The sequence below is a fragment of the Varanus komodoensis genome, unplaced genomic scaffold, assembly GCF_004798865.1.
Source record: "Varanus komodoensis strain SLA01 unplaced genomic scaffold, ASM479886v1 scaffold10, whole genome shotgun sequence".
NCBI lineage: Eukaryota > Metazoa > Chordata > Lepidosauria > Squamata > Varanidae > Varanus > Varanus komodoensis.
Genome location: NW_025335269.1, coordinates 19537206 through 19558884, shown reverse-complemented (window position 1 = coordinate 19558884; position 21679 = coordinate 19537206). Strand labels below are relative to the sequence as shown.

At 40.8% G+C, this 21679-nt stretch overlaps 2 protein-coding genes across 6 annotated transcripts in view; one reads left to right on the top strand and one right to left on the bottom strand.

Moving 5' to 3' along the window:
- The window catches only part of PIK3R4 (phosphoinositide-3-kinase regulatory subunit 4), a 28894-nt gene extending 11531 nt beyond the window's left edge, over positions 1-17363 (top strand). For 4 of the 5 annotated variants that reach the window (XM_044455748.1, XM_044455757.1, XM_044455769.1 and 1 more), the window contains exons 8-20: positions 253-398; positions 1383-1586; positions 3427-3628; positions 4597-4796; positions 7137-7347; positions 9813-9978; positions 11045-11209; positions 11969-12180; positions 12903-13034; positions 13666-13766; positions 15543-15631; positions 15995-16103; positions 16747-17363. In XM_044455748.1, the coding sequence (XP_044311683.1) occupies positions 253-398; positions 1383-1586; positions 3427-3628; positions 4597-4796; positions 7137-7347; positions 9813-9978; positions 11045-11209; positions 11969-12180; positions 12903-13034; positions 13666-13766; positions 15543-15631; positions 15995-16103; positions 16747-16917 (2108 nt within the window). In that variant the 3' untranslated portion in view covers positions 16918-17363. The remainder of the gene's footprint in view (positions 1-252; positions 399-1382; positions 1587-3426; positions 3629-4596; positions 4797-7136; positions 7348-9812; positions 9979-11044; positions 11210-11968; positions 12181-12902; positions 13035-13665; positions 13767-15542; positions 15632-15994; positions 16104-16746) is intronic. The other variant, XM_044455778.1, reaches the window with a different exon arrangement.
- The window catches only part of LOC123036460 (collagen alpha-6(VI) chain-like), a 62195-nt gene continuing 57743 nt past the window's right edge, over positions 17228-21679 (bottom strand). The window contains exons 35-38 of the mRNA XM_044455737.1: positions 20956-21627; positions 20383-20479; positions 19599-19693; positions 17228-18188 (exon numbers count right to left, since the gene is read on the bottom strand). Of these exons, the coding sequence (XP_044311672.1) occupies positions 19612-19693; positions 20383-20479; positions 20956-21627 (851 nt within the window). The 3' untranslated portion in view covers positions 17228-18188; positions 19599-19611. The remainder of the gene's footprint in view (positions 18189-19598; positions 19694-20382; positions 20480-20955; positions 21628-21679) is intronic.

Here is a 21679-nt window from a genome sequence, read left to right as displayed (position 1 = left end):
TGGTTTAGAATAAAAGCAATGGAACTTCAGATTAGAAAGGACCTAATGGCCAGTGTTGGGGAGTGGGGGGTTGCCATAAATCAGGATTGTAACACAAAGGGACTCTTCAATTATATATTGAATTCCTTTTAGGATGTGATCTGCAATTGGGGTGGGTGGGGGGGAAGGAGGGGGAATGAGAGAGAATTTGCATTGATCCTATCTCTTGAGCTGTGTTAACCATATCTATTAAAATTTTGCTTCCTCCCCCAGCACCATTTCTGTGCCATCCTAATCTCTGGATACGCTATGGAGCAGTAGGATTTATAACTGTTGTAGCACAGCATCTGAATATTGCTGATGTTTATTGCAAACTCATGCCTTACCTTCACCCTTTTATCACTCAACCAATAATACAGGTAATGAATCAACTGCAAGTGTATTCTTCACTCATGTAAAATTGCAACATGCAAAGGACCTTAGCATCATTTAGCTTCATGCTTGCCTCGGAGGGCTTATATGCTAGCAGAAAAGGTGCTGTCAAAACCAGTATCTCTATGTTGAATCCCCATTTCTGCTGTAGGAGTTGCAGTTTTGGCTGCACGATACAGCACAAGATTGTATCAAGATCTTCCCTGTCCCCGCTCCAAGTCACTGACTGGAGGTGGGGGACTTGGAACATGCTAGTCGACATCCCATGGTAAGTTCTCCCAGGTGTTACAGTAGGGAGGGAGCAGACTTGCCACAGGAAGGTTGTTTTCTGTGACATGGTGGTATAATGTGTAATCCAACTCTCCCATGAGACAGGGAATTATTGCTACTGACAAACCCATCATTTCTCAATGCTACCATTTAGTCTGGTTGCTGGAACAAACAATGCCAAATCAGAAATGCATGTCCAGTCTGGAAAAAAAAACTCTAGTTCAAGCAATCTTTGGGCAAACTCTGCAGAACTCTCAGCTATTTCCTGTCTATGAAATGAAAATAATTGCTGTTTACCTCCCAGGATTACAAGTGCACATTACTTCCTGATTTGCAAAATGCTGTAGAAATGGTAAATAGTTGTTGAAAATACAGTTTTGACTAGAAAGGAGTGTATGTGGTTCTTAGTTTGTCTCAAGTTTTTTAATTTTTTTTTCTTTTTTAAGTTGTTGCCCTTCTTCTTCCAAAACCTGTCTCTGTGAACAAATTAACTGAATTACTTTCATAATATAGCTAAGGGTATAATTGTATGCGTGTCTAGACAGGAAAAGGTTCTGCAGATCCCAGCAGTCCTCAGCCAGCCATGTTTGAATGCTGGAAGCTGTAAGACCTTTTTCAGTACTGGCATACATAGGATCATGCCCTAATTTGTGTTTCTATGGGTGTGTGATGCTGTTCTTGTTCCATTTTCTGAACTGCAGATTGATAAAGAAATTGTCCTTCTGAGTGTTCTCAAAGAGCCTGTAAGCCGCTCCATCTTTGATTATGCTCTGCGTTCAAAGGACATAGGAAGCCTTTTCCGAACTCTGCAGCTTCGTCAGAAGAAACGCAGTGGGGCACTTCCAGACTGCCCACCCCCAGAAGATCCAGCTGTTGCACAGCTGCTTAAGAAGCTACTTTCTCAAGTAATTACATACTGCTGTAGTGATACTGCTGAGGATCCCTTAAGAAGCAGGAATCTCTACTGTGACAGTGTCTGTACAGTATGCCAATACAGCCATGGCCCTGGTAATTCCTTCTGTGTAATCCCCATTGAAATTAATTTGAGCAGTGAAAGACCTCCCCAGCACTCTTTCAGTGGGGCTTATGCTGGAGCATTTCAAGTGCACTTGGGCCATGTGTCCCATCAAGGAAAGCACACCTTTTATGGTACTGTTCTCTCATTCCAAATGTTCACCTGAACATTCCTCTTATTTTCCATCTCCTTCATAGGGAACCATCAGTCCCTCCAGTTGTACCGTCTAGTTATACATTTTGACCTTTTGGCACTCTCTGGCTGCTGTAGATGCCTTTTTTCTAATTAAAAAATGCGGGAGCAGGGCTGCTTTTTAAATTAAAATGGGGGGGGGGCTGCATGTAGCCCATGAACTGTTTGTTGCCCACCCCAATCTCATAGAATAGGTAATTGCAACCATCATGTAATTTCCTCACCTTTGTTCCATGTCAAAGGTGTTGATGGCTGTGGGAGTGAACTTACAGAGTGGCAGTTGCACTAATGTAGTGCATTCTGCTAAATGATGGAACTGTGAGTGAGAGAGAAATTGACCCTGGCATTACAACCTTAGGCCAATTCTAAGAAAGATTGTTCACTCCCTCAAAGGGAAGTGATGAGAGGTGACAGCTGGTCAAAAACAAATACATTACCGGAATCTCAGTAATTTTGGAGAAGGGCATAATTTCCTTTATCTAGGAAATAAATTATTAGTTCTATATGCACACATATTTGCACATAGATGGGCGTCTAGAAAATAGAAGACACAGTGATAGTAGCACACCAGAACAAAAACAGCTTCATAAAGGATGCAAATTCATATTTTGTTAGTTGAAGATCCATACATAAAAAGATGATATGACAGTCATTTCATTTGAGCTCTGTCAGTTCCAGTTGCCTGACATTGCTAGGAGGAAAACCATAGTGCTTTCATCTTGAAATGTAAAATATCTACTTGTTTAGAATACCAAGCAGAAGGAAGATCAATCTTTCTATTTCCTTTTCAGTAAGAAGTAGATGGCACAGACAAAAAGGCACCACCATCTCTGTGCATCCAAATCTTGGTTTTCCTCATTAATTTTGATGGGGGGGGGCATGCTTTAATTTGGGATCAAAGCTTCAGTGACTAATCTACTGATTTTTAAAACTTGTAGGCCTATGAATTATTCTTGGAATACCTATGGGCACTTTTGCATACAAATAAACTAGTAAGCACTCAGCTAGTACAAGTCAGGTGTATGATTTCTTAGCATCTGCAACAGGGAAAAAGCATACAGTTCTTACTTTGCTTGTTTGCTGACCTATTAACCCTCCTACCTACCCTGTGAAGTGGGTTAGCCTACCCAAGAAAGAGTTCCTTGCCTATGGCTTTGTTGTTGAATGGGTGTCTGGACTTGGATCATTGTTATGTATCCCTTTGCCTCAGATTATTCTGATTACTGATGACCACGGCCATTGTTTTTGGCTCTTGTTCTAACGGGTTCTTTCCACATTATTCAGATCAGCCTGATTTCCAAAAAAGGTCATTTGTGGATGGTTCACAGCAGGCCATCTCACCAGATCAGTTTAGAAACTGCAATAATGGGCTGTAGTAGCCAAACAGTTCTGGTGTAATTGTGTAAGAGGAATATTTTATGTTTCTATCCAGCTTGACCAGCAGTTGCAATGTGCTATGTGAAAACTGAAATTTGCACTTCTGTTGCTTTTGTCTTGACAAATTCAGTATTCGCTGTGCTGTTTTGTTTTTTGAACAGGGAATGACTGAGGAAGAAGAAGACAAACTGTTAGCTTTACGAGACTTTATGTTAAAGTCCAATAAAGCCAAGGCCAACATAGTGGACCAGAGCCATCTTCATGACAGTACCCAGAAAGGAGTGATTGACTTGGCAGCCCTGGGTATAATGGGGAGGCAAGTTGATCTGGTCAAAACTAAGCAGGAGTCTGATGACAAACGTGGTTAGTATAATCTTGTGTTTCACAATTGTTGGTTTTTAAATAATTTACATTGGGGGAGTTAACGTATGTATCAGCGTGGAAAACATTGTGACTGGAATATAGGCTCAGGCTCATACAACTTCCTAGCTCCCTCCTTTCCCTTCAAAGGTCTTGCTGGGTAGGGCAGGCCATGGGGCAGGGGGATGAAGCAGGGGATCTCTGAAAATTGGGCAGAGCCATCTGATTTTCTGGATTCCCCTTAGTCCTTGGGCGCCACCGCAGCCTACCCAATTCAGCAGTGCCTCCCAATTCATTATGTAGCATTTTGGGAGAGGCACCGGGGCCATCTTAAAGAGCAAGGAAGTATGTTTCCCTGAACCTAGTTACATGCCCTTCCATCTGGAACCAGCCCAGTGTCTCAAAATGAAGTTGCTGCACCTATTGCCTTGTCTCTCTACCTTGCCTTCTTGAGTAGTAGCCTTTTTTAAATAAAACATGCACCAGCTGTGCTTTTTGGATGTGCTGCCCTAAGTGTTCTGAAATGCAGACTTTGAAATAAATCCCCCCCGTCCTTCCCTGAACAAATAGCTGAAGCTTTGCCATCTTGTTGGAAATATGATCATATTTTACAGCAGCTGTAGTCCCCTTCATGTCAAATCATATATCTCTTTCTTCCTTAATCCTGTTACTAGTGTAATCTTGAATACAAACCATTCTTCATTCATTTCTCTTGTGTAAAACCTTCATTATCGTTTGAGCATTTTAGAAGACATGGTTAAGCTGGGGTATTCTATTCTGATGGACTGAAATTATGACCCAATTCATCATCTAGCAGTTGATTTATATAATCAAAACATGTCAAAATAAATGAAGATGAGTAACTCAGTATCTGCTCATAGCATGCTCAAGTCCTGCCCATTTGGGACAGTTTGTTATAATAACCTTTATTTGATCTTATGTTAATTCTCTTTTGGGCCTTGCCAATTTAGCTAGAAAACATATTAAACAGGATTCCAATGTGAATGAGGAATGGAAGAGTATGTTTGGCTCTTTGGAACCTTCCAGCATATCACAGCCAATTGGCAAAGGCTACAGCCAAGCCACAGATCAAGAAGCCATCCAGATTGGGAAACCTCTTCAGTCAGACTCCTCAGCTGGCATTTGTGTTCCTTTGTCATCCTCTCCACAGGTATTTTCAGGATTTTAATTTTTTATCCAATCCTTATAACTAGAAGAGTGTCCTTTGATGTGGAGGAGAGTGGGGCAAACACAGCCCTACTATGATCTGGTCTGGCCCGCTGAGTTTCCTTTGGTGGACATGTCTTCTTTCTTTTTAACTCCTCCTTTCCCCCCACCATTTGATAGGATCGCTGGCTTTTGTGCAGTTTCTCTCATTCCCAAAATACCGAAATGCATCTCCTAAGTTTTAGTTACTTGCAGGGGAAGTTTCAAGTTAAAACATGCTGGGGAGGGGTACCAAATTTTGCCCTGCCTTTTTTGCCTTTAGACTTTCCCACCATAGGAATACAGCCTCCAGGAACTTCTCTGAAATTGAATTTTGCCTTCAGGCTGAAAGAAGCTCTTCAGCCTTCCTTTAATATCTTGGCATGTTTTTCTGACTTTTAACGCAAGCCCTTTATGCTGTTTGTTTAAAAAAAACAGTTTGAAAAAGTTACAACTGCAATTGCACATTTCTGTGGCACTGACAAAGAAAAAAGTTGAGTAGGAAGTGACAGTATTTGCAGAGTGGAAGGCAATCAGTGGCATGATTGCAAAGTGTGAGCAGCAGGAGCTTTTTTTTTTTTTTTTTTGGTCATTCTTGCTGAACAGCTCTGGAGCTGATTGTAGAACCTATGATTGTAGAACCTATATGTAGAACTATGCTAAAGTTGGTCTCCCAGGTTCATATGACATGACAACCCACCATGTATGCAAACACACATCACAGTTTTCTAGGGGCTGCTTCTATGATCATGACAGCACATTTTTCAGTACTGCAGTTATGGGAATTTCCTTCAGGTAGTTATTGCCACTATTCACAGCAAGCCCAAGTATTCTCAGTACAATCAGTGTTCTGGGTGTCATTGGGACACACTACACAGAAGAAGATAAATAGCCATAAATAGCTTGGAAAACAGCAAAAAGAATATTGTAATTCCTTCACTGAGTAGAAGAAGGTAGATCTGTCAAGAGTCGTCTTTTTATTATGATCTCAAGAAACAGTGTTCCAGACCCCTTCATTTAGTTATATCCAGGTTTGGTGATTGTTGTCTTGTATGGGACTGTCTTTGAGAAAGTCTTCAGAAATTTTGACTGATTCGGAACCAGATTTGACAAGGGCTTAGCAATTTTAATGGTCTTTACTGTTGCCCTGCTTGTTTCAGTGTACAATTGATAGTGTAGGATTTGAGCTTGAAAATGCTAACTGGCCTGAAAGCAAGATGAACCATTTGTTTCCAGATAACCTGCCTGAGGTTATTGTTGGCTTTTGCTAGATACCATGACTTTCTTGGTTCTGGCTACCAGAGGGAGGTTTTTCTATGGCTGTACTGTGATTGTTGTTGCTTTTGCTATTCGTTAGGTGCCAAGCAAAGTATGTCTTGTATATCCCAGCTTTTGGAGTTGGTTGATTTTTTGTCCAATTTATGTGGCTGTTTGGTTCATTGGCTGTTGAACATTTTGTTACATTTTAGTAACATTCTGTTGCCGTTTGGTACAGTGGCCAAGTTCAGACAACACAGTAACCTACCCTCAAGGACCAAGTGTGGGTTGTTGAACTGTTGAATGGTGGGCTTGTTAACTATGAACAGCCCACAACACAACAACAAACCATGGGTTCTCTTCATGGGTGGTTCACGGTTAACCAAAAAGTTTGTCAGCATGGCTGGTTCAGACAACCTGATAACCCATGTTTCAGCAACAGCCTGCAGTTCAGTGACAAGTCATGCTCAGCCCATCTTGAATCTCTAAATGTGTTGTCTGAACCAAGTCAAGCTTTTATTATTTTATTTTTTGTATTTGTTTGTAAATACAATTAATCATGTTATAATAATTTGTTAAGCTACGTTGAATGCCATTGTGTTGAAAAGGCAGTTGTGTTGGGTTATATATAGACTTCCAACAGAGGAGTTAGTCTTACTGGTAGCATACTATGGGTTGGAGTGAACCTTCACAGTATTGCAGTAGATGCATTGAACTGAATGGAAATTAAGTTAGTCATAACAAACTGGACTTCCATTGATTGTAGTGCATATACTTTAAGAATAACTAAGTCTGAATGCAGCCCTGTGTTTTCACAGCTGCTGTAACCCTAGTAACCATCTTGGATGTTGATCATATCTACTTTATTTCACAGCTTAGAGCAGCTCCTGAAAACTGCCACAATTGCTTGCTATCTAATGAAATATGAGCTTGATTTAAATGGAATATTGAGGCAACAGCTGGTTTATAATGATAAGAACTTATCCCCCAACTTTTGGAACAGAAATCATTGACACCATGACTGTGATCCGTGATTTATGTCTTGCAGGCCACAGATGGAGCAGCTGTTCAAGCCAGAAAACCAACCATACAAGTTTTAAGCAGTGTAGCTTCACCCTCAACATACCAGCTGCGCATAACAACTTGTAAAACAGAACTTCAGCAGCTGATACAGCAGAAGCGTGAACAATGCAATGCAGAAAGGATTGCCAAGCAGATGATGGAGAATGCAGAATGGGAGAGTAAGCCACCGCCTCCAGGTGATACTTGGCATACTCTTGGCAAAAGGCCGGTGCTACCATGAGGGCAACTCCAAAAGGCAGTTTCAGTCCTTCAGAAGCCAAGTTCTTCTGGCACAGGATTTAGAGCAGGGAGAAGGAGGAAGGTGTCTCTTAGTGGCTCTCCTTTGTAGATCATTCCTTGCCTGTACCTGCCACACACTGCCAGTTCCAGTACTATATGATGAGAGTTGAGAACTCAGACAGACTGTAAGTGCATCTGAAACTCAAAAAGCTGACAAGTACATGTCCTTAGTATTTCTAATTAAGATTTTGTGATGCTTAGAAGACCCTTAATCTAGGCCAGCCTTCTCCAACCTGTGGTCTTCAGAGGCATTTGGACTACAACTCCCAGAATTCCCATCTGGAAGGACCATTGGTTGGGAATTCTGGGTGTTGCTGTCTAAACAAGTCTGGAAGGCACAAGGTTGGGGAAGGTTGGTCTAGGCAAAGTAGCTAAAATATATAAAAGCTACAGGCTGCACTGTGAATATTAAGCAGGGGAGAGTCATTCAAAGTGAGGGTCTGGAGATATGTAGGAATCTGTACAAAGCAAACTTGAACCAGAATATGAATTTTGTCAGAGTGTTGTAGATGGAATAGTTTTTTTTAATACAATGCATTCATTGTTTGATGTAAATATCCATAATCCTATTTAAACAAGGGTGGCACAATAATGACAGTATTGTTTCATATTCTGGTCCCAGTTGGTTGGGCCAATTATAGGTATCAGCTTCAAAGTTACAGTTAAAATATCTGCTCACATGGACACTTCAGAATTGCTGTATATGTTCTGTACACAAGAATGTATCTGTTTATAAGGTTCATAGCTTGCCGCTTCAACACAATGAAACTTCATGGAAGCTTGCAAAAATTAAAACGATCTACAATAAACTCTCATAAAGGTGCAAATAAAACAGTTCAGTTATAGTAGAGAACAAAGATGCTTGAAGCTGAAGAACTGAAAAGCTGTTTTTAACTGTTTTAACAGCTGTGCATATGCCTGCATGAGAGAGAAAGCACTAAATGAATATTTCTGTATGTTTGTCCATATGTATGAAAAGGTAACTTGTGAGTAGGCCTTTGGACAGTTTTCTTTATGTGGTGATATATTGATGTCAAAGTACATCCATATGGAAAGGCTTACAAATGTCTGATGGAGGGCTTCTCATGTTTTCAGTTGTGCAGCTGTTCTGCCTGTCTCTTACTGATGTCTTTGTTTCCAGAGAAAATCAACCAGAGAAAGTGGTGGGAAGACAAGGGAGGAATACCATGGAAAGATGACATTATCTGTTCTGCTGTGTTCCAATTCCTTGATTGAGGCAGGGTGCTTGCTCCATGCAAGTCTTGTCTGGAGCCACACAGTCTTTACTGCTCCATATGTGGCTGAAGAGAGCCAGGGACATGTTAATGTTTATCCTGCCATGACCTTTATCTCTAATTTAGAATCTAATCAGGCACCATGTTTTGTTGCACATTCTTAGAAGCAAACAGTTGCAAAATGTTGATCTGTTTGTTTCTTTGGAGCAGAAGAATGCATTGTATATGTAGTAACATGTTATTAGCCTTTTTTGCATCTCTGAAATGTTGAATAAGCTTGAATCCATTTACAAATAATGGTCATGTTAATACTTTGTATTAACAACTGCAAAAAGAAGCACCAGTAACAGTACAGTGTGAGAAGTACAACTTCTGTGCCTTGCTAGTTTTGATATCTAGAACCTGTGCAGCCCAGTATTGCTGTGAGTGCATGGGTAGCTCTGATAATATATAGTCCCTACCTGCATGAGCCTCACATGTGCTGCATTGTGTGAATATGTGAGTTCCACCACTGATAACTACCACAGAAAGGAAAAAGTCAAGGAGTTCATATATGGTCTTCCTTCCATTGGTGTGGATGCAGAAACAATTCAAAGTGTAAGAGTCCTCCATGCTGGCATCAAATAAATACGTAAAGTGGCTGATTGAAAATTGTACCAAATGTCAATGTGAATATGGTGCTCTGTGTAGAGAAAACTCCTGCTGCACCATATACTGTGGTCACACTGAAGCTGCATGGGGTTTGAGTTTTATTCTTAATCTTCATGCCCTGCCACCAGAACCAGTGTTCTTAGTGGATGAAACACACTGGAACCATCCTCCAATTGTTTTTCATCTCTTTAAAATGGTACTTAACTAGCTATCTCTTCTATAGCTGTTAATGGACAGTGCAACATGTTTCATTGAGTGCATTTTCACAGAATTTGCTTGAAAGAAAGCTTGTGTCCATTGACTTACAACTCTTCTCATAATAACCTCAGCTTCAGTGTCAGGCAATCCATGAATATGGAATTAGTGTGTTGTGTGTTGCTGCCCTCATGACAGTTTTCCACATCCACATGGTCATGGGTGATCCTCTTATGATTTTGGCATAAATGGAAAATGGTGTTTTTGGTGCTTTTTCTTAGGATGGCATCCTAAAGGGCTTCTTGTTGCTCATCTTCATGAGCATAAGTCTGCAGTAAACCGGATTCGAGTCTCTGATGAACATTCAATTTTTGCCACATGCTCAAATGATGGGACAGTGAAAATCTGGAACAGTCAGAAGATGGAGGGCAAAACAACTACCACGAGGTAATGTATAATGGTGAGGGATGACCAGTTACAAAGTTAAGAATATGCCTACTGTATTTGGAGACCTTCACCTGTTTTTGTTACAAGAATGTGACTAAAAGGGCAATGTACTCATTTTCAATAAGATTTCTTTTGACTTCTGTTCCTTTGATTTATTTCATCCTTGTTTATAAGTTCTGATGTATATCCTTCCCAGTGAATGGGCTGAGAGCAGCTTGTACTGGTTTTCTCTAAATGCAAATTGTCCAGTCTTTTAGTGTGACAGCTGAAGGCAGTTTCATGTTCTGGGAGACAGGGCCTAAATGAAAAAAAAAATGACATTTGAAATAATGTTGGATAGTGGACAGCATTGAAGTCCCATTGATTACAGTGAGTCTGTGCTTAGTGTGGTTAAATTTTGATTCACAGCCAATGCAAAAAGCTTTTTGAAAAAGTATGCTTTTTAGAGATAACCTCCACCTGCTCAGTGTGTCTTGTTAATGAAGTGCTGTAGAAGGGAGTGGAGCAGGCAATGGTTTCTCCAGAGCTTTGCTGAGGTGCCAGATGGATCTTTACTCCCAGACTCTCAATTGCTCCTTTCTTTGGGTAGCTGCCCCAAGTTTTGTGGTGACATTTGGAAAAAGCGCTATAGAGGGAGGGCTATGCTGGCAGACTAGAGCTTGCTTCCAGATGGGGGTGGTTTTCTGGAGTTATGATTTAATAGCAACAGTTCTGTATGTTCCTGGATTAAATAGTAAAATCTATGAAACTAAATCCATTACCTCCTAACTGAGCTACAGCAAATATACAGCTTAAACATACTCCTCAACAACTCTTCTCAAGCGGGACCAATCTTAACCCACATGGCCCAAGATTTTCTGGTAACTGTAGGGTGAGATGAGGGATCTCTGAACAGAGAAAGTTAACAGAACTGCAGTGCTAGGATGTGCAGAAGGCGCTGGGATATATGAAATGTCAACAACTCACTTTGTTTATATCTTTGGGATATTTTATTGAACCTCACTGGATTTTTGGAAGTGTTATTAAACTATCTTTGGAAATTGCTTCTTTCCATTTCTTGCAACAGATCAATTTTGACGTATTCTCGGATTGGAGGGCGTGTGATGACACTTACATTTTGCCAGGGTTCTCACTACTTGGCTGTCGCTTCAGATAATGGAGCCATCCAACTTCTTGGAATTGAAGCTTCCAAACTACCCAAATCTCCTAAGATTCATCCAATACAAAGCAGGCAAGTATTCATACTTCTGTTTGGAAATCTGCTTTGCTTGCTAGCAAGCTCTCATTAACAATCCCTTTCTATTCAAAATACAGTATTTTTAAAGTCACCCAATGAAGTGAGGTGACACAGACCTGACCTATTGCAATAGAATGAATTCCCTGTTGTTCTGAAGTGATAGAATGGACAGTACAGACTGTAGGTCCATATGTTGCATTCTCCCTTACATACAAACAAACAAACAAAATCAGACAGTCCTTACAAGCAGAAAACTAGCAGGTAGCATGCAGACTGGGATACTACCTTTCTCCCTGATGGGATACTAACTTCCTTTTTACTTCGATGGGTATTTTTAACATGCAGGAGCCTCCCAAAATGGCCCACCTCCACAGTACCAGCTCAGGGTCCTGCCCCCTCATTCTCTTGTTTGTTTGGAGCCATGAGCTTTATTGGGTTGATAAGTCTCTGTCTATGTTGCACTTACTGTGACCACTGAGGAAAATAGAGACACATTGTTTTAAGAGAGCATTTGCTAAGGGCCCACCATCCCCTGCTTTTCCTACTGAGAATGTCATTAATTTCCATGATTTGTGAGAATCCTTGGGAAGTGGTAAGCAAAGATCTACTATAGCTAAGAAGAGAATCTGCAACTGAATCCAAAAACTGGTAACTATAGCATGATGGAAGGGAGTCGGAAAAAAAGAAAGTCCTCAAGTTGTGAAATGCCCATGAATTCTATCCAGCGTGTTGTCTTTGCTTTATTCCACCCAGGTTTTTAGATCGAAGGGATGATGGCTGCGTGGTAGACATGCATCATTTCAATTCAGGAGCCCAGTCAGTTTTAGCTTATGCGACTGTAAACGGATCCTTAGTGGGATGGGACTTGCGATCTTCTAACAATGCTTGGACACTGAAACATGATTTACGTTTGGGACTTATAACCTCATTTGCTGTTGACATACATCAGTGCTGGCTGTGTATTGGTAAGCCACAGTTTGATAGGGGGCTTTTTGTTAAATAATAGTATATATTCAGAATGTATTTCTTTATAAATATTTAAATGTATTTAAATAAAATTACCTTTGGGAACAATCACAAATGCACTTGGATTTTTCAAGACAATCAACTCCTGGAGAGTTAAATGGATCTGGGTTAGCTCCCATTTCTGTTACGGATTTAATATGGGGAAACCACATTTTTTCACACTTGGTTTTCCATTTGTAAGTTGGGAATTAACACTGGTAACACAAGGCTGTTACAAGGCCAAGTACAGTATATCGTATTTTTTGTCTATAAGATGCCCCCATGTATAGGATGCCCCTCCACTTTTCTTACCGATCTCCAAGCAAGTGAGCTGCTGCCGCGCGTGCGCACCTGCGCCCACACCAGTCTCCCCCCCCCGAGCCCCCCTGCGAGCCCGCCACTCCCCCCCCCCCCCGAGCATGCCCACGGTTCTTTTGTCGGCCCCCCATGTATAAGATGCCCCTCCATTTTTAGGTAAATATTTTAAAGAAAAAGTATCGTCTTATATATGGAAAAATACGGTAGATTTGTATCTTTGCAAATGATATACATAAAAAGGTATATCAAAAAGGAAGTACATCTTTGAATGTTAGGTTTATTTATGTATGTGCAATCAGAATTGTTGAAAATATGACTTCACTGTCATTAAGTTGCTAATAGTGATTAAATTGTTCTCCATCAGGTACAAGCAGTGGAACCATGGCCTGTTGGGATATGAGGTTCCAGCTGCCTATCTCCAGTCATTCCCATCCTTCCAGGGCACGGATCAGGCGCCTGCTTATGCATCCTCTCTCACAGTCATGGGTGATTGCAGGTATACCTTACCCTCTTTCTTGAAGTGCTTGTAACACTTCTATAGATGCCCTTAAATCAATTCCAGTCATTCCCTTCATGCATATGGAGGACGAAACACAGGCATGCCTGCTGGAGCATGCCCTAGTGGCATGTATTTCCACTAGCATTTTATATCCATTTTAAAATAGTATTCAGCCCTCTGCTTTGGTAGTACCGGCTCTTGGCAATTGCAGGTATCATTTTAAGAACTATATGTATTTGTGGGGAAAATTAACTTGAGAGTCCGTTAGGGAAGATGGAGAACAAAGCCACTCTGTCAGTCATTGCAGAGCTTCTGTGGCTATGGCTTAGAGAATAAACCAGGGGTGCATCACCTGCAGCTCCTTAAGGATGCATTGGCTCTACCACTGCCACTGCCGTCCCCTGTACTCTCTTCTCCTGCTGTAGAGTTGCTTATATAGAACACACTTTTCTTGTCACTGCTGGCAGTGAGGAAAGAGCAGTCTGCATCAAGATCACTGGGGGAGCAGGTGCTTTACTTCCTTCCCCAGAGATCCTCATGTAGAACACTGGTGTGCATAAATGCATTTTTATAAAGTATACTCTGTAGTGTACATTTAGTTCTTAACTTGCCCTTGTCATTTCCTTAGCTGTTCAAGGAAATAATGAAGTCTCCATGTGGGATATGGAAACTGGTGACAGACGCTTCACGTTATGGGCCAGTAGTGCCCCACCTCTTTCAGAATCGCAGGTATGGTCTTCTGAGTACCTTGTGCAGAATATCAGGAAGAATATTGTAGAAGTCTGTCTAGATTTCTGCCTTTAGGGGAGGTGAATGCATATAGCACTGAAGTTCACATTTTTAATACATAAGAGGTATATTATCTGTAAAACCCAGGTTCCTTCAGGTGTTTTGGATTTCAGCTCCCTTCAGCCCCACTCAGCCTGGCCCGTGATCTGGAATTCTGGAGGTTGTAGCCCAAAACCTTCTGTATAATTTAATATCCACCAGTAGAGCACCGCTAGATTGCAGCACACAACTCAAAGGGCTGGTACTAAGGTACCACAGGGATTGCCTGTTCCTGTACAAGATGATTTGAGTTTTTTTGGTGAGGCTGTTCTTCGGGTGCTTGGGCAGCCCTTATTGGTGATAGCCTACTGTGTCTAGAATGCTGACTCTGAAATCCAAATGCCTGGCACCCACTTTTTTGAATTTTAGACACCAGGTAAAAATGTTTTTATTTGCCTGGGCTTTCTTAACTCAGGTTTTCTATTTTGATTGGTTGTTGCTTTTCAAGATCTGAAGCACAGTCCTGTGTGTACTTGGATGTAAGAGCAACTGTGCTTAGTGGGGCTCACATGCAAGCAAGCGTACAAAAATTTGTAGCCTTAGGGTGATCTCTAGACACTGTCCCAAACTAGGGGGTTCCAGCTCTGATATCAGAAAGTTGCTCCAAGGCCAGAGCTGAGACTTCAAACTCAGAGCACTCTCCTGCCACAGCCAGTGCAGAAAGAACTGCACCAGCCACAGTGTTCACAGTTGGTGTTTTGTGGGCATTGCAGTGGGAGGGGAAGAGACAGACTCCTCCAGGACCCTGCAATGCCTCAGCCTGCCCTTGTTATGCTCTGAGGAAAAACACTTAGTCAAAACTGAACTTCCAAGTCTTCTGCAAGGTGGGGGAAGTGCATAGCTGATGTTCACCTCTGTGTTCCTTCTGCTCTCCGTAAGATGCCTGTAACCCTCCAGCGGGCTAAGCACAGCCCAGAAAGTTAAGCACCACCACACTGGATTGCACTTTTACTGTTTTACCTGCCACTCTGTTCAATTGCGTTTATTTCTCTGAATTTTGTTTTTATCTGTGTTTTAATGTTCTTTCTAACTGGTAAACTGCCTCAGATTTTTTATAAGGTGGGATATAAATGTATTAGATAACCAAACATACATGTCTGCAGATACATTTTTTAAAGATTGTGGCTATTTTAAAAATGAAGACATTGCTATAGTAGAGCAATGTATGTTTTGAAGGCCTGTTGAACTCATTAAGCCTAAGTAAGTGTGTTCAAGTTTAATGGAAGTTTAAGATCTTTCCATGAGGTCCTTCTATGGGAGCCCTTCTTGAAGGAGGTTAGAAGAGTTATGTTAGAAGAAGGTTAGAAGAAGGCTACCTGGAGAAGGGCCTTTTCTGTGGTAGTGCCCCAGTTTTGGAACCTACTTTACAGAGAGGGGTGCCTGGAAGCAACACTTCATTCTTTTCAACACGGGGCCAACCCCTTTTTACTTTCCCAGTACTTTAGGGGTTGATGGGTTTTAAATTGGAATCTTATTATATATTTTATATTGTATTTTAATGTGCTGTTACTGGTTTGTGAGTCATCCTGAGACCCGTAAAGGTAAAGATAGGGTAAAAATGTTTTAAATAAATAAAGCCTATATGACATAACTGTTACTTAAAGTAACACTTAAAATATTAAAATATTTTACCAGCAGAGTATAAATGTTTGAAATGTCTGCTTTTCCACCTGTTAGCCTTCACTTCATAGCGTGCATGGAATATATTGTAGCCCAGCAGATGGAAATCCTATATTGTTGACAGCAGGTTCAGATATGAAGATAAGGTAAATGTCCAAGTAACATATATGATTTTATCATACTTCACAGGTTATATAATCTTGTCTGCATAAAATCCCATGGGGAGCTAAACCAATCTTTTTTTTTTTTGGAGCATCAGCCAATCTGTCGCAACCTGTTCCACTAGATTTGTGACTGAGACAGAACATGTTTATCTACTCTAAAGACAGGACATAGATAGTGAGATCTGTCCAGCAGTGAACAGCTAGATGCCAGACTGGACAGAAACATGGTTAAATTGTATGCCTGTCTTTATAGGAAAGGTTTTAAAAAACCAAACTTTATTTTAAGGGGTGAAATACTTAGATTTAAAATATGTAGTTTTATGCCTTTGGGTTTATTCTTTGCAGATTCTGGGATTTAGCATATCCTGAGAGGTCCTACATTGTTGCTGGAAGTCCTAGCGGTTCATCTGTGTCTTATTACCGAAAAATCATTGAAGGAACAGAAGTAGTTCAGGTATATTACTTTGTATTTTCATCCAAGTAATTTCCTCATATTTTTGTGTATATTTGTGGTCTTTTATTTTAGTAGTCATTTGTTTCCATTTATCAGGAGTACCGCTTTCAGGTGGAGGGGTTTTTTTTGTGTGTCTGACACTTTCAGGGTGTCAGTTACAAGTATTTATAAGTCCAAACTGTACCAGCAAGAGTGAAAGAATGTAGTTTTGTACAGCATGTTACTGTGCATTTTGACTGAACACCAGGTTAAAGCCCCAGCTGGCCATGAAATTCACAGCAGGGGGCTTTCAGTTTTCTGAAGGCTAACCTGCCTCACAGGGTTTTTGTGGCTTCCAGATGGAAGATGATACAGCCATGTCTGCTACCCCAAGCTTCCATTATTTTCCTTAAGTTCATAAAATGACACAGGCCTGTTCATGTGGGAGTGGGGCCATTATCATTAAAGACACCACAAGTAATAGATATCTGTGCTTTGATCCTTTGCAAAGCAAACTTAGTAGCACTGACTGCATTAGCAATTTCCTAGTTACAAAATAAAGTGCAGCCAATGTACACATACTGGGTACAGAATGAGAAAGCACCTCTAAGTCCCAACTATCACATTCCCGCAGCTGTATTTAATGTTTCCTCTTCTTTATTAGGAAGTTCAAAACAAGCCAAAGATGGGCCCCACAGATGAAACTCCTCGGAGGGGCCCAGAATCTTTACCAGTTGGACACCATGACATTATTACTGACATAGCTACTTTCCAGACAACTCAAGGTTTTATAATTACTGCATCACGAGATGGCATTGTCAAAGTCTGGAAGTAAAGGTTGCACTGACTTATATATACTGTTAATACCTGTTAATAAAGAAAAATAATGTGGAACTTAATTTCATTGAAGGCTTCCAGAATCTAAGATGGACTGTAAAGCTCACTAAGGTGAATGGTATTTTCTCAGCATTTATCATCACTACTACTAGCCCTTCCACAACCTGCCAACGTATTAAAGTAAAACTATTTATGTAGCATTTTCTAAAACTACCAAGCAAAAGGAGGTAACATGAAGAAATTGTACTTATCCATGGTATTATTTAGAAAACTTTAAAAAATGTGTATAAACATGAAGACAGCGCTTATATTCTTCATCAGCAATATTTATGTAAACTTTTTTTACAGACTGAAAGTGATAAAACAAGCATTATTGCACTTTTGTTCATGTATAGTCAAACTCCTGTATAATTAATATTGAAAAATAAAGAGTTTGGATCACTCCTTTGTGTCAGAGCTGTAATAGGAAGTTAAAAAGCAATACTGTTGTATATCTGCTCCACTGTGACAACATAGGTGAGGATTCAGTTTTTTCAAGCATCGCATCTTGCTGTATAGATGATTTATCCCTGTACAAAAACACCCAACCAAATTGGCAGAAAACATCACTTGCCACCCAAAGCCGTGTGGCAGACTGGGGACACAAATAGCATGCTGTGTGAAAAGAACAAATAGGAGAGGACGTTCTCCTGTTATCTGTACACCAGCCTTCACATGACTTAGTTCCCACATTTCTGTGGTGCCGTTTAAATGTTACAGGGATGTTATGGAAAATACAGAAGTGTCATGGGTTGAAATGAGGTCACATGTAAAGACCTGTCCACATAAGAAGCATCCACTGTTCAGCAGGGTTGATGCCATAAGGAAGAACTACATGTGCTTATGCTTTTTTTTAAATAACACAATCTCTGGGCTGACCCTATGATATACAAAGGAGATCCAATTTAGCCAGCCCACTGGTTGTATCCTGAAGACTAGTTTTTCTAAGGACAACTCTATTGCATCATAGCATACTTAATTTTAACCTGTCTTGGCATCTTCCATAAAGGTGCTTCCATATTTTTAAAACAATGCATCTTTTAAAAATGGAAATTTGTTTGCCTTTCCATTTTTTAAAACAATGAATTAATGAACTTCTTAGGGAAATGCATTTCTTAGAGCTACGGGTGGCAGCAAACCATGTAGTACAGTACTACTTGAAAAGTTTCCACAGTGTTTTTGTTCTTCAGTATGATTGTCAAGTTGAGCACATTGCTGATTCCCAAGCACCTGAAAGCAAAATGAAGAAAGTAAGAATATGTCTCAGTTATGCTCCTAAGTTCCTAGAAATTGGGTCATGCCCACCTTTATCTCTGCAAGTTAATGATTAACAGGCTAAGACTCAGGATTATATTTGCATCTACCTAGGATTATATAAGGATATTTCACTGACAGCAAAAACCAGTTGTGTGTGTGTGCGCACGCGCACATGTTGAGAGAGGGGTTCCACAAGCTAGAAGAGAGAAAAGGATACTGCAGGATAGAGATCATGCAATAATGGTGGAGCTTCTGGCAGGAGAAAATTGGGATGCTTGCAGGAGTGTGGAGATGTTTTTGGATTTAGCATTTCACTAGAGCCACAGGTACTCTTGATGTTATGGCACACCTTTTTTCTACTTAGGGTGATTTGTAACTATGTCCTTACCAGGCCAGAGATAGTCTAGTTATGGTTATCCAGGCTCTAGTAAGTTCTCACCTGGATTCCTACAATGCATTATGTGCAGTATTGCCTTTAAAAGTGGTATGGAAACTTAAGCTAGTCTAAAATAGGGCAGTGAGAATTAACAAACTGGTCAACATCATTGTGATCATGGCGTCTTACAACATTAAACTTACACAATTACAACATGAATAGAAATATACAAATATACAAAAGTTAATATAATTAAATCAACAAAATATTAAAATATATAAAGAAGTCTCTATTAATAGCAAAGAGTCAGTTCTGTATCCAGTAGCTTCACACATACTGGATTATACTGAAAGATACTCTATCTTGTCCCAGTCAGTTCAATGTGTCAAAGTCAGACCATCATTGCTTGAAACTGATTCTTGTAATAGTACATATCCTACATTGTGAATATATGTACTGATGGAAGAGGGAAGAGTTCCAGTAGTATGCTACAGTTCAGCTTTAGAAGGCAAGTCTAAGATAAAACAGCAGCCTGCCCTGTGCTATTGTTCCCAGCTCCTCCACACTTCTTGAAGCAAAGAGAAAGTAGGGTGTATTCTTGAGTATCTTCACTGACCACTAGGTGGAGGTGCAGCACAGATGCAGAGAATTTTACTATGGTGGTCATTATTAGCCCCGTGTTGGCATTTGTGATTGTAGTTTCACTGCATTTGTAGAGATTAATGTTGCTTTTTTGAACATGTAACCAGTTCAAGAGATGTGAAGTTTGTTCGGCAAACTCTATTAGAGTCAGAGACTTAAGCATTCACGTATTGGATGCTTACTGCATCTGTATTATTGATGGGGCAGGGACATCAGGAACAAAGGAATTCCTTGTGCAGAGCAGTACACACAGGGATAAGAAAGACAGAAGTAAGGCACAGTAACATTTCAACAGGTTACACCTGCTTGCGTTAATTTTGCATTATGCCTACTTAAAAAAAAACTCACAAAAGTAGGATACTTACTGCTGATGAAATCTTAATGGATAGGCCAGGCTTCCAGGAAACCAGATTCAGCATCTAGAGCATAATCTCCACTTAATGTCTCATCAGTGCTAAAACTAGGTATGAAATAAAATAATTCTTGTAAGTATTTCATTAGCAGTCTCTTCCTACACTTCCATATTTTATTCAAGAAGTACTCAGGATAAGTAAAGATGTTCACAGGTACAAGGGCACACCTGGGGCTGTTAAGCAACCCAATGAAGTTCAATCCCAACACTTTGGGCTTGTATAATCGGCATACTGTGTAGATGCCTGGCCTACTCTTCTGAAGTGCCAGCGATGTGGGAAGGGGAACAGGATGTTCATAGGCCCAGCACATGTGATCTTGAAAGCAATGGGTTGTTTAATTTATTGCTACTTAAGTTTACCAGCAGGGAAGGGACCAGGTGCTTGTAGGATTTCTGCCTTAACCACCAAAATAATTCACCAGCCTTGGGTACCATGCACCTTAACCTATGGTTGGAGGCGAGGGAGCTATGTTTTGGGTTGGTCCTGCTCTCATTTCTGTCATAGTGTGTATAAGACATATTATGTGCACAGCAATCCAAGGTGACACAGTTGTCTTAACTCTGTAGGAGGACCATTTTTGCTTTCCCATTGTTACAGTTGAGGGATTGAATAAAACCATAACAGCTTTCTTTCATATCCATATATAGCGTGTAAAACTATAGAAATTTATCTTCATTATGTACACCTGTAGAAGATCAGAGAAGAAAACAATGACTGGGAAAAAACAACAACTCACCCAGGAAAGTCTATCTGTGTAGCATACAAAGGCTTTGTTGTGAGGCTTTCTGCACATTTTCTCTTCAGCTCTGTTGGAGGATAGCGGTTGATTTTACCTATTAAGACAAATGAAATCAGTGCAAAGATGGCAGATGGTTATCCCAAATGAAGGAACAGGACTGGTAGGGTAACTGAACTTAATTCATTCAAGCACCTGATAACTATGGTTGGAAAAATGGGTCGTCTCTTGGTAGAAACTGGCTTTGAAGGGATATGGAAACCATCCATTCAGAGCTTCCTCTACTGGCATATCCAGCTCAGTACCAACTACCTCAGAAGTGAGCAAACAGGTGCACTTGAAGGATTCAATGCAGATTTAGGCACATGCAGTTGGACTTGTGGAAGTGCACCCCCCCCCCACTCCCTACAAGAGCTGCTCCAGCACTATCATATTGTTACACAGGTTCTCCCTGAAAAGAAACGCTTGCTGTCATTCCTTGTTTTTGTATGCAAAAAAATCAGAAGTGTGCATCTTGGTTTACCTTCTGAGCTTTCTATAGAGAAATGAGTTGGCTAAAGTGCAACAACTTACCCTTGAGGAGACGTACAAACGGTTTCAAAAAATCCACGGCATATCCAAGCTCGGCCTTGTGATTTCGGCCAAGCTGTAACAAGTGCTGCTCCAGGGGGAAGCTCGCCAGTTGCTCAAGTTCTGTGTGATCATACTCACGCCCCAAGGAGAGCACGAAGAAAGCATAGCCCTGGCACTTGGCTCTCAGGGATGCGTCGCTCAGCACCCCCTTGTCCCACTGACTCGTTCTTCCAGCAGATATAACAAAAATAGCCTTCGATTTCCTCTGGTTGCGTGCTACTGAAAATACGTTGCTGATTGTCCACTGTATGGCATGGCCAATGGCGGCTGATCCATTCAGCGGCTGGAGAGACTCCTGGATGTGCCTCTTCATTCGTCCTTTACTTCTAAAAGCCACAAAGTCAAATTCAATTTTAGCTGGATGCATGTGGGTCTGAGGTCTGAAATTTAGTGGAGTGTGGCTCACCACAGCCACCCTGTCACCTTCCAAAGAGGTGTCTGGTTTAGCAGAAATGTCAAAGTTGTCTATCGCTGCACCTAGGAAATCTTTCAGCTGCTTAAATTCAGCAGGGCTTATTCTCTGTGAGCTTTCTAAAATGAAAGCGGCATCCATGTAGGCCCGAGGTGGGGAGGTTTCATGACGGAAGCAAGATTCATCTGGGTCGCATTTGTCTGAAAATGGATTTAAAATCATTGTAATGGCACAACACAAAGAGCAGCTATG